Source organism: Chanos chanos, chromosome 2 (assembly GCF_902362185.1).
Source record: "Chanos chanos chromosome 2, fChaCha1.1, whole genome shotgun sequence".
Lineage (NCBI taxonomy): Eukaryota > Metazoa > Chordata > Actinopteri > Gonorynchiformes > Chanidae > Chanos > Chanos chanos.
The window spans coordinates 22,498,772-22,510,831 of record NC_044496.1 but is presented as its reverse complement, the minus strand read 5'-3'; the positions used below and the strand labels follow the sequence as shown (position 1 = coordinate 22,510,831).

General features: G+C 41.3%; 1 protein-coding gene across 1 annotated transcript in view; it reads right to left on the bottom strand.

The window, feature by feature from the left end:
- Nucleotides 1-363: 363 nt before the first annotated feature.
- Nucleotides 364-12,060, bottom strand: part of cdh11 (cadherin 11, type 2, OB-cadherin (osteoblast)) — a 16,162-nt gene continuing 4,465 nt past the window's right edge. The window contains exons 5-11 of the mRNA XM_030794289.1: nt 11,025-11,212; nt 8,068-8,321; nt 7,257-7,393; nt 6,399-6,520; nt 5,804-5,921; nt 2,839-3,090; nt 364-860 (exon numbers count right to left, since the gene is read on the bottom strand). Coding sequence (XP_030650149.1) covers nt 364-860; nt 2,839-3,090; nt 5,804-5,921; nt 6,399-6,520; nt 7,257-7,393; nt 8,068-8,321; nt 11,025-11,212 — 1,568 coding nt within the window. The remainder of the gene's footprint in view (nt 861-2,838; nt 3,091-5,803; nt 5,922-6,398; nt 6,521-7,256; nt 7,394-8,067; nt 8,322-11,024; nt 11,213-12,060) is intronic.

Genomic DNA, 12,060 nt, shown 5'->3' with positions numbered 1-12,060 from the left:
TACAAACAATGAAAGTGAAATACATAGTGTTCTTTAGTTCTCTTTGAGTTTTCATACATACCAATACATCCCTCAGAGGTGTCTCTTCTTTTTTTTTTCTTTTTTCCTTTTTTTCTTTTTTTTTTCTTTTTTATCTCTATATATTTTCTTTCTTGCTTTCTTTTGGCTTCCATTCTGCAAATACCTCTTGTTCGTACTCAAGAATTCTACAGATGTACTGCATGTATACTTGAAACAAACAAACTAAAGTTTACTATAAATTAATGAGCTTGTGGAATACTTATAGTAAACTTCACACATTACACTTAGTTAGTGAGAGAGAACAAGGCGGGAGGAGGTGCAGTAGGAGAGAAAGGGGTTGCGTTAAGAGTTGTCTTCGGCCGAGTCTTTGGTGCCGTAAAGATCAGCGAGCTTCTTGAAACGTGGCCCCCAGCTTTGGAGGTAGTCGTAGTCCAGGTCTGAATCTGTGGTCACTGATTCCAGGGAGCTAAGGGACCCAGCGATTGAGCCTCGGCCTTCGTAGCCATAGATCTGAATGGAGTCATAAGGTGGCGCCGTTGGGTCGTTGTCCGCATCTGAGATGCGAGTTTTGATGAAGTCATCTACATCCACGCTGCTGGCTACTGGTCTAAGGCCGGGCCTCATGGAATACTGAAGCTCAGGCTTGATGTCCTTGCGTGGGAGAAAGCCATTGGCACCATCTGGGTTCTGCAAAGTAGCGATATCAAAAGCCTCAGTGTCTTCCTCTCCACCCCCCTCATCATCATAGGTGATGATATTTTCACGAATGTCCTCTTCCTCAAAGACTATCAGTGGTTCCTTCTTCTGTCGTCGCAAGGCCACAAAAAGCACCACAATTGCTGTAAAACAGAGATAAACACTCATCAATTTAACAATAACAACAGCCATGTAGTGGTCAAAAATGTCCCTATCACACTGTTTTAGATTCTATTCACAGCCAAACCATAAAGTGTGAGTGATAACTGGAATACATTTTTGCCTCTAGACCATAATGGTGTCACAAGAAGAGAGACGACATCTAAATAAAACAAATGCTGGGACAGTTGTTTTTCATATGTGGCATCTGTGTATTTCTTGAAGAACTCCACCGCACTCCACCCTACTCCACAAGTATTTTTAGCTCTTTCTACTGAAAATTACTGAGATTATTATGGAATTTCCAATTTGAAAAAGATCATAGAAAGTTCTTCAATTTTAAGTTGGCCCTGAATCGGAAATCACCATGATCTCGGGTCAGCCAATGGTTATAATGTTAAAATTACAACATGTCATTACTTGTGTTACAATATCTTCCAACAATGACAGTAGTTGGAAGTGGTCACAACACAGCTTTCTTTTTGCATATGTCATTCACTATAATACATATCAGGCCTTGTGGACATAAAGTGTTATAAGGCAAAGACATAACATAGGTAGTATTTAGTGGGACATAAATGTACTAGGCTACACAAGGCAAGGGCAGGAAGTCCAAACATTACTCCAATATTGGAAAACTGTCCAATAAAGGGTAAAGTCTGTGAAGGGATTTCTTTCTACCTTCATTCTCACTGTATCAGACATTGTCAGAAGATATTATCATCCTCTTTACATCTTAATGGTCAGAAACATTGTGATATACTAGCAAAGTGCTGAGCTACAAGTACTCAAGTGAGCACTTGTTCATGATCAGACTCTGGTAGTGACAGTTGTGCTTACAGTGGCCCTTGAGATGACCTTCTGTAACAGCAGTGCTCAGTAATAAGTGGCCTAAATGAAAACACCTTTTGTCTGAAGCAAACACGTGCATACTGGGCTGGGGATGCAACTAAGCTTGCCAGTCTAGGATTCTCAGTGGTGGGACAAATTAGTCTTGTCAGTGCCAAATAGAGCACATGTTTTCCCAAAGCATGAATTAGGAAGTGTGTCATTTTTTTCTACATTTCCATGACATTTCGCTTGGTCATATTCAAAACATTTTTTTTAATTTTATGATTTGTCTTGTGTGGATTAAAATATACTTATCACTTGTCACTTCGACACCAAAACTAGTTTATTCAACTATTGTGCTTTATAATCACTTATAAGCATTATAGATGTTTATAGTCTGCATTATAAAATATCATATTTATTTATTTTAATACATTAAAATTATTGTGTTAAATACTGTGCTACCAAAAGCAAAGGAGGAAAATCCAAACAGTCAAATGTCTCTGAAACATCTGGGGTTCTTTTTATGTTACAGGTGATGTACTTGTAAAAGAATAGGTTTTCTTTGTGTTAATGCAATAAAGTAGCTGTGAACAAGAAAAACAGCTGAGGTGACTTCTTGTTCCAATCATAACTGTAAGACAACATTTTCCCCTTCAGCAAGCTATTATACAACATTAAATCATAGCAATGTAATCATGATCTAGAGGGTATGCTTAAAATAAATATATAAAAAAATATTGTACAAACATCTGTTGTATAAATACTCCTACTCTCTTGGAGTGAACAGTGAGTAGGAATACATAACATGATGCAATGTAAATATTAGTAACATATGTCAACCCAAAAAAAGCCTGAATGAACTTTGGTCCTATTTTTGTTTTCCTCATTGAGTTGTTATTTCGTCCAATGATCCGGTTTTAGTATGCATTGAAACGCATCTTTTTAAAGGCTTATTTGTAATTAATTATTACAAACTCGTGCATAAAGGCAACAAATGATGACAACGATGATGACAACGATGATGACAACGATGATGACAACGATGATGATGATGATGATGATGATGATGAAGATGATGACGATTATAATGATGATGATGGGTAATAAGAACCGGACGGCAGTACTCACCCAATAGAATTACGATGCAGGCCAAGATAGCAATGAGAGCTCCAGTGCTTAGGCCTGCGGGAAGGATGAAAGGTTCCACATTGCAGGACAGAATAGTGTTCTTACTGTCACAGCTGCACACTCGGATCGTCAGGGTGTTGGTGCTGCTCAAGGGGGGAACTCCATTGTCATTTATTTCTATTGGAAGGTAATAAATATCCTGGGTGATCCGACTGAAGCCCCTTCGCACCACATAGATGCTGGCTGTATTGTCTATGGATAGAGAAGAAAAGCAAAAGATATTCATTTAGCACATTTTAAACAAATCTGGGTAGTGCTTCTCTGTGGGAATTGGTTGAGATTACTAACGGCCAAACAAAATGGAAGTCATATTTTTTTAGATTTTCGGTTCTTCCTAAGTTCAAGAGAAATAAGAAAACACAAAGAAAGAGGCAATGAGGTGAGAGTACCTCAATATTAAACTCCTGTTTAATATTGAGAACATTTATCAGCCTTTGGACAAGTTGTCTTCAGCCTTTGGAAGAGTAATCAAAGCTAGAGTGGAGGTTGTGGTATTGGTTTTATTTGTGACTGAGAAAGAATGGAACGGTGCCAGTATTCTAGCCTGAATCAGTGCAAGGTCAGAGGAAGAGCAGAGATGGAGTGAGTTCATTTAGGGGCCTGTGGCTTAGTAATTTTCTCTCCCTCTGGCACAAGTGTGTTCAACCCCTAGCAGCTCAGTGAGGGAGAAGCCACTAATGATATGGCTACAGTGCTCATGAAGCATGACACTGAGGACAGGCTCTATCAATCTCATGTTATCTATTATAATTTTATATAATATTCTGTCAAGAAGATTACCATGGGCACTCTGAAGTATCAATTTACCACAGCTGAACTGAGGATCAGCCCTCTGGGTCTCTGGAGGAGACCATTTTGAGTAAGCTCTCACTTGTAAATGTTCTACACTGAGAACTGTTGCAGTAACATTACTCTGTGTGTGTGTGTGTGTGTGTGTGTGTGTGTGTGTGTGTGTGTGTGTGCGTGCGTTCCTTCGTGTGTGTGTGTGCGTGCGTGTATGTGTGTGTGTGTGTGTGTGTGTGTGTGTGTGTGTGTGAGAGAGAGGGAGAGAGAGATAGAGAGAGAGAGAGAGAGAGAGAGAGACCTAGACGGAATGAGGATTATAGTAGATTAATCCCTCATTTCATCTCACATATTAACAATGTATTTATGCAAAGCAACAGAATAGAAATAAAGCAACAAAACAAACAAACAAGATGCAAATTGCATTTTTAAAATTATGCATTTTAAATTTGAGATAATGGATTTTGTTGTATTGCCAGTGGGCAATATGGAAACCCCTGTTTTATTCATGTATGTAAATATTTATTGATAAGATTGGGAATCAATCAAATATCATTTCATATTGTTTTGGGGCTCTGAAACATATTTCTGTAGTGTATGAAAAACCTATCTATTGTCAATTTATTCAAATGGTTTTAAGGCCTAACATAACAAAGAGCGTTACACTCACATAATTTGCTACAAGCATTCAATGAGCCAAACTGATAATGGTAAGAGGGAGGCTGGAACTGGACAGAATGAAGGATCAGATAAATGAGTGGCCCAAAAAAAAAAAAAAAATCAAACTCAGTGTTCATTTTAATAGCTCCTATGGCTGCTGATAAAGCCACTGAATCTGAGCAGAGTAATCTGTCTCCCTCATATTGTTGGCTTTTTGAATTGGCCTGCTGAAAGGCGGTCGTTTCCTCTTTCATTAGCAGATCAAATGAAGTAGAGAGCCATCTCTCTCAGTGCTGGCCCTGTGAAACCACCTAAAGAGCAGTCTAAAAAGCGTTTATATGTGATTTTAAAATATCCCTTTAAACCCCCGATTAACACATGTCTCTCTTTAAACCAGCATTTGCTCTGCCCAAGCATCAGACCAAACTTGGTATCCCGCATGGTCTGTCATCTTGTTAAAGCAGACAGATCATTCATGAGCCAGCAGCAAAGAAAAAAATAAATAAATAAAGGTTTTGACCACATGGGGAAATTCCAAATGGGCCGTCTTCGAAAAGCTATATAGCTGAACAGGAATTGTTTGAAAACTAGCGATCCCTTTTGCTGTTGACTGTCTTTGAACTGGTATTCATTTTCCATTTCATTCCTTACAGATGCCACTTTTAAGTTTAGCGATAGAGGCATCTCTTGAACATGTATGCATTTGCTATCAAATCACTGCTATAAACATCACTCCAGAAATACTACCATGGGCAATGAGTTTCAATAGCAAAAGGTGAGCTGTTTATGCCTCCCTTAAATTAAAATAAAAAATAAATAAATACATTTAAAAAAAAAAAAAAGAACATGAAAATGAAAAATTGAAAAACTCTTTGTGTCTGAAAATACACCTTCTGTGTTTTTCATTTCCCTGCTCTATGCAGCACTGGCTTGATTGCTCTGCATTTTATACCTGTATCTTTAGTGAAAAGTCAGCTAGTGTTTACACAACCAGCCCTGAGCAATCCACAAAGCTTTTCCAGTATTTCTTGTTGATCACTACTCTGGTCTCATTTCTCAAGAGATTCTCATGGAGGTTGAAACTGGCAGCTTTGCTGGGGCTCCCTTTTCTAGAAAATTTGGCAAAAGACGGCCCGAATGCAACGTGGCACTGCTAGTGCCAGTTGAGTGTGGGGTTGGGTGAGAGACCAGGCCCCTGCAGCAACAGCAGCGGCAGCAGCTGGAGAGGATGATCTCTTAAACGTGCCAACCGTGGCAGAATCATCGGCATGCCAGTAAGCTTCCACATGCAGAAGAGTCCAGATGTGAAAGATACCATAGTAATTAATAAGAGAGAAAAACCTGTGCGGAGATTCTACTGCAAGATAAGCTCAACTGTGACCTAGCCATCAAAACCAAAACAGTCTGGCCTTTATTATGAAGCAGCACAGCTGTTATTTCGCTAGAGAGAAGCGTCATTCACCTTTATTGTCCTTCAAGGAGAAGTTGTGGTTATTGGCCACCTCAGGGGCCAGGCTGAAGTGGAAGTGCTGTCTATGGGCCATCTCATCTTTATCCACAGCACTCACTGTCTCGATAAGCTGTGGAGAACAGTGACCATAAAAATCCATTAAGATGAGGGAGACACAAGTATGGCACACTCGCAGAAAAATCAGAGACATGCTTTATCCATCTCTTGCTTGCTTCCTCTCTCTCTCTCTCTCTCTCTCTCTCTCTCTTGCTCTCTCTCTTTTTCCCCATTACCTAAAACACACATCCAAGAACCTGAACAAAGAATTTAATGTTGGGTCTAAAACCCCTTGAGTTAGTGCCACGGGCTGTTTATTTCAAAGTTTTGCTTGCTTTTCAAAGAGAATACATCTAGACTCTCACTCTTTCTGTCTTATTTGCTCCCATACCTTAGGCAAACACTATGAACTATTTATTTTAGGTGAGGAAGGGGAAAAAATTGGATATGATCACAGAAAAGCTTTTATGATCATAACAATGTTTGTACATTCTAACAGGAAGACTAGAGAAGTTTTACTCTTGGATGAGTGCAGCTGCAAGTTACTCACTTTGCCAGGAGTGACATTCTCACACACAAGGACTTCATTCTGAGTGGCAAACTCTGGAGCATTGTCATTCAAGTCTTTGACTTTGATGTTGACACGTACTTTTGCGTCTTGGTGATGTCCCCCTGGAATTTGAGAAAAATAAAAGCAATTTCAAAGAGGGACACAAAACATTTAGCGTGTGTGTGTGTGTGTGTGTGTGTGTGTGTGCGCGCGCATGCGCGCGTGCGTGTGCATCTGTGTGTACGTCTGTGTGTGTCGGGTTATTTGTTGTTTTGTGCCAAACACAGCTGTGCCCACTAAAAGAAGACAGAAGTCTGCAAAATCCACGACACAACTAGAAACAACTACAGAAGTTGTAGTGTGCTCAAAAACCCAGCATGAGGCTCACAATTTTGCATAAGACATTACTTAGCTGAACTGAACACAAAGCTCTAATGCTTCCATACAAAATCGTTGCACATCTTACCAAAGACTTGTTTGATACTTGGAACTCTAGACTTTAATTTTAGATGCATCAAATTTTCCCAAACTGCAAAGAGAAGGGGAAAAAAGGATACTACTGTGTATTTTTTTTTTTTTAGACAGGAGACAGATTCTTGATGCTCCCCATGGAGATTTGAAAATAAACATATAACATTTTGGGGTAAATCACATGCTGTGAGCCGAACCGAACATATCATTTTGACTTTCAGGGAGTAATGTGTGGTCCTCCACTGCAAAATCATCCAGAGGTCTGGCGACACTGTGACCACATGAGACAGGAAAGGGAGGGAGAGTCTGAGAGCTGTGGACGGGATGGAATGAGCGGAACGAAAGACCGCTTTTTCATTGTAGAGACCCATAAAAAATGAGGTTTACCAATCTCTGTGGCGCTGACTGAGATGTTGTGCCAAGCTAGGGTTTCTCGGTCCAGAGGTCTCGTGGTCCGAATGGTGCCATCTTCATGACCAATGCTGAAAAATTCTCCCAAGTCTGTGTAACGAGGGATCATGTATCTAGGCAAAGGCAAAAGTAAAAGTAAACTTAGCTAAAGGCTTGAGAAGAAAACACTTCACAGAGCAGTATATGTTAAATTCTTCTCCTCCTCTAAACTGTACAGATTGTCAATACATTTGAATTACATTGATGTTGCGAAAATCTTGTTTTTGATCCAAATCATACTGTTAAAACTGAAATGATTTCATTAAAAAATGATGCTCTGTGGATCATATGTTTTAATTTGCTATGCATTTTCTTTAAAATATTTACTTCTCTTGATAAAGACATTTGAACACTGCTGTTTAATTTGGTCACTCACTCATTATCTAAGCCACTTATCCTGATTAGGGTCACGGGGGGTGCTGGAGCCTATCCAAGCGCTCATATGGCAAAAGGCAGGGAAACACCCTGGACAGGTTGCCAGTCCATCACAGGGCAGACACACACACTCACACCTAGGGGCAATTTAGTATCTCCAATTCACCTAACCTGCAAGTCCCCAGAGGAAACCCACACAGAATGTGCAAACTCCGCACAGAAAGGACCCTGGCCGCCCGGCCAGGAATCAAACCCGAGACCTTCTTGCTGTGAGGTGACAGCACTACCCACTGTGCCACCGTGCCGCCCCTTAATTTGGTCAGTTCTAAGAAAAATACTTTATGAAGTAAGAATCAGAATAAAGAAGCAGTACCTAATTGGATTGTTTGCTGCATCAGTGTCCTTGGCATACACACGGCCTACAACCGTGCCATCAGGGGCATTCTCCTCCACCTCAAAGCTGTAGCCAGGGGCCAGGAAGATGGGTGGTTCATCTGCATCCTCGATTGCCACTTTCACAGTGGCCTTGTCTTTGTATGGTCCCCATGCGATGAAACGGGGATCTACGTGTGGATTGGAGGCCTCAACTTCCAGACTGTACAACTGCTTGGTCTCAAAGTCCACTGTCTACAGATAACAAGTAACATCACATTTTCAGATATTAATATTTCACTCAGTCATCATTTATGTGGGTATTTACAGACTAAAACACTGTGGGAATCATAACAAATCACCTGGAAATAATGGAGAATACAATGAATAATAATAATAATAATAATAATAATAATAATAATAATAATAATAATTAAGTCTGTAGATGGTATGAGATAAGTAAATGGAACTGTATGGATTGAGGTACGCATAGCCATCAAAAGACAGAAAATGCGGATGTTTGGTAGGGGGCACTGTTGTAAAAGGCTATGGAGAGAGCACAAAGCAACAGGAAACATAACCAAGAAAAGAAAAGAGCTGACATTTACAGGCAGATGCTCAAGGTAAAACTGCATTCACAAATATAGTTAACGTAATTCACACACTCAACAACATAAACACTTATTTAAAGACAAGAGAATTAAAGAAAAAAAAAAGAAAGAAAGAAAGAAAGAAAGAAAGAAAGAAAGAAAGAAAGAAAGAAAGAAAGGAGACCAGATTCTCCTCTTAAGAAGAGTCTTAAGAACACCCCGTAGACATTTTGTGTGAGCTCCCTTCCCTTTGTCCGATGGCTTTTAGATGTGGACTTTGATTAGGCTGTCTCACTGGTCATGCTTCTCTCTTCCAAATTACCAAGTGAGAATTATATTTAGAGGGAAACAACATTAACTGCTTCGCTCTCTCTCACTCTCATTAAATCACTCACAAACATTTACAATCATTAGTTTAAAGTTGCTTTCTATTTATCCTCATCTTCTTGTCCCATTCTTTTCTATACCCCCCCCCCCCCCCCCCCCCCCCCCCCCCCGGCCTAATGAAACTGGCAACAATGGAAATAAGTATGACCCAGTTCTTTCCTCTAACAGGTTAGAAGCTGCTCCTCTCTTTTCCTGTCAAAATGTGTCCCTCTCTCCCTCTCTCTCTCTCTCTCCTGCTCCACAATCCTTTATTTTGGCACCTAATAACTCGCCAGCTGAACCTAATCAGCAGCAGATAATATTCACAATAATACTGGGCCCCCCTCTTAATATTCAGCCTGCGCCGTCTGCCCGCAGTTGAAACAGAATACTTGATTAAAACCCCGGCAATTCCGTCAGTAATTTCGACTTTAATTTTCAACATGCTTTGAAGAGCAAAAGGTGATGATTTCCCGAGAGGTGTATCAGTGAGGCATTATGTTATTGAGCGAAGCAGCAGCACATCAAACTGATTGTTGCCGGCATGCTGTATTGTCTTTCCTCCTACCACCCCCACCCCCCACCCCCACACTCCTCTTTTTCACTCCCCCTCGTCAGCCTGAAAATGCTCTGCTGGGGACTGGGGTCCTGACGTTTGAGGGAACCTAACGATGCCGACAGTTACATCCCCTCCTCTCTATCCACACACACACACACACACACACACACACACACACACAACCAGCCCACCCTTCCTCTTGATCATCAAGCCATTATTTCCTCATGATTCAAAAGATTATTTATTTATTTATTCATTTTTTTTTAATTTCAACCTCTCTCCAAGTGTTACTTTCATTATCTAACATTCATGGTATTTGTTGTAATGGCTGAGGCTCTCTGTTATGGTAATGGCAGTGGAGGATGTGTCGTAAAGCCGACGTATGATCCCACTTGGGCATGTGTGAAGAAAACATTTACGCTGTTGTTTGCTGCATTTCAATTACTATCATCCAGGCAGGGCAGAAGTAATCTGCAGAACTGTGTAACTGAATAGTATTGTCTTCAAAGTATATTCACAAGAAGAACACGTCTATATACTGCGATGACTAACTGTCTCGGCATGTAAAAACTAAACAGTAAAGACTATCCTAATACTATTGATCTGCACCTATTCATATATTTGATTTTTTACTGATTGATCGTTTTATACTTAAAATGAAAAAAAGAGTGAAAAGGGAATATAGATGAAATGTGATCTGTAAGACGCTGGGAAAACTGAGACAGGAGAGAATATCACCAGGTGGCACTGTTCTGTAAGGCTGTCTTCAAAGTAATATCGGGGACAGTGGCCTCCTGGCTGGAGTTTGCCCTCAGCGAACGCCTTGCTTTGGGCAGAGCATGCCCAGGGGCAGGAGCGGCAGAGCGCCGTGTTGGTTGGACTCGAGTGACTGTCGAGCTGTCTGTATAATCTAGAGCCCCAGAGCAGGGAAGGGAAGACAGCAGCAGCCCCAGATGAGCTCTCTCTCACCCAGAGAGCCAAGCATGAAAGTCAGTGCTCATCCCAAACATAATAAGAAAGTGAGGCAGTGTCATTGAGATCACAGAGTGGAACGGTGAAGAATCATTCCCTGGTCCCTACTGTAGCTGTCTCTCCTTACTCCACTCACACACTCTCTTATTCACGCATGTCCTCAAACACTCACACACAGTCATGCATGAAAGCTCATACAAACACACACACACACACACACACACACACACACACACACACACACACACACACACACATACACAAGCCTAAAGAAAAAACTCAGAAAAGCACAAATTCAAACATAAACATTTTCAAAAGAAAAAAGTAAGCCTCCAAATATAAACATGTACAACACTGTCACAGAAGTTGACGCCTTTAATGTATTTTCAGTTCTCTCGATCTGTCACTCTCTTTTGCCACTCTCTTCAACTGTGGTTGCTTTGAATAGCTTGACTCTCAGATGCTCCTCACCTTCTTCAGTTTAATGATGGCCTCTTGGGTCTCTGTGTCCTTGGTAACCTCAAACATGTTCATACCATCACCCCCTGTTACACGGTAGTCCACCAGTCCGTTCTCCGCCAAGTCTGGATCCTTGGCCTTGATTCTGCCCACCTCTTCTCCGGGGACCTTATCCTCAGAGATGGCCATGTTATACACAGCTGTTAGGGGTGGAGAGGGAAAGGGACATGAGTCTGGCTCTGACATTCTCCACTGAGTCTGTTTTGACATTGTTAACATAGTGTGAGTCATTTTCCAGAAAAAGCATCTCATCTCCTACTGCCCATGGTCAGACAATAAGCTCACTGCCACTGCAGGCGCCTGTGCAGGTCAGGTTGAGCTGCTAGTGACCTGTGTAGTGTGTGTGTGTGTGTGTGTGTGTGTGTGTGTGTGTGTGTGTGTGTGTGTGTGTGAATGTGAGTGTGCATGTGTGCGTGCGTACGTGCGTACGTGCGTGCGTGCGTGCACACATGCATGTGTGCTTGTGTGCATGTGTGTGAGTGTGCATGTGCGTACGTGTGTGTGTGTGTGTGTGTGCGTGTGCGCGCGCGTGTGTGTGTGTGTGTGTGTGTGTGCGCGTGTGTGTAGAGTAACAGACACAAGCCTGGGGCTGGGGCAGATCACAGAGACCATATGGCCATATGGTTCTCCTGCCTGTCTGCTCCAAGTCAAAGGCTTCAGCTGCATTTACAAAAATAATCACTGCACGAGGAGGAAGCAGCCAGGCCACATGAAGGGGGCTGCTTCTTCAATCGGGAACACGCAGGAGTTTTACTCTAACCAGAAGCACACCATGCACTTCTCTAGTTCACAGAGACTTTAATCTAGGGTTTCCATGAAACTGAGCTGAAAACCATCTCCTCTAAGAGAAGAGCATTTAAACAAACAACAGTAATGAATCTAACACACAGTTTCTATTTATACAGTGAGCTGAGGAGAAATGGCTGCGGTCAGTGAAGAAGCCTGAGTCTGTCTGAACTATAAAAAACACACACAAAGGTTAAGGCTT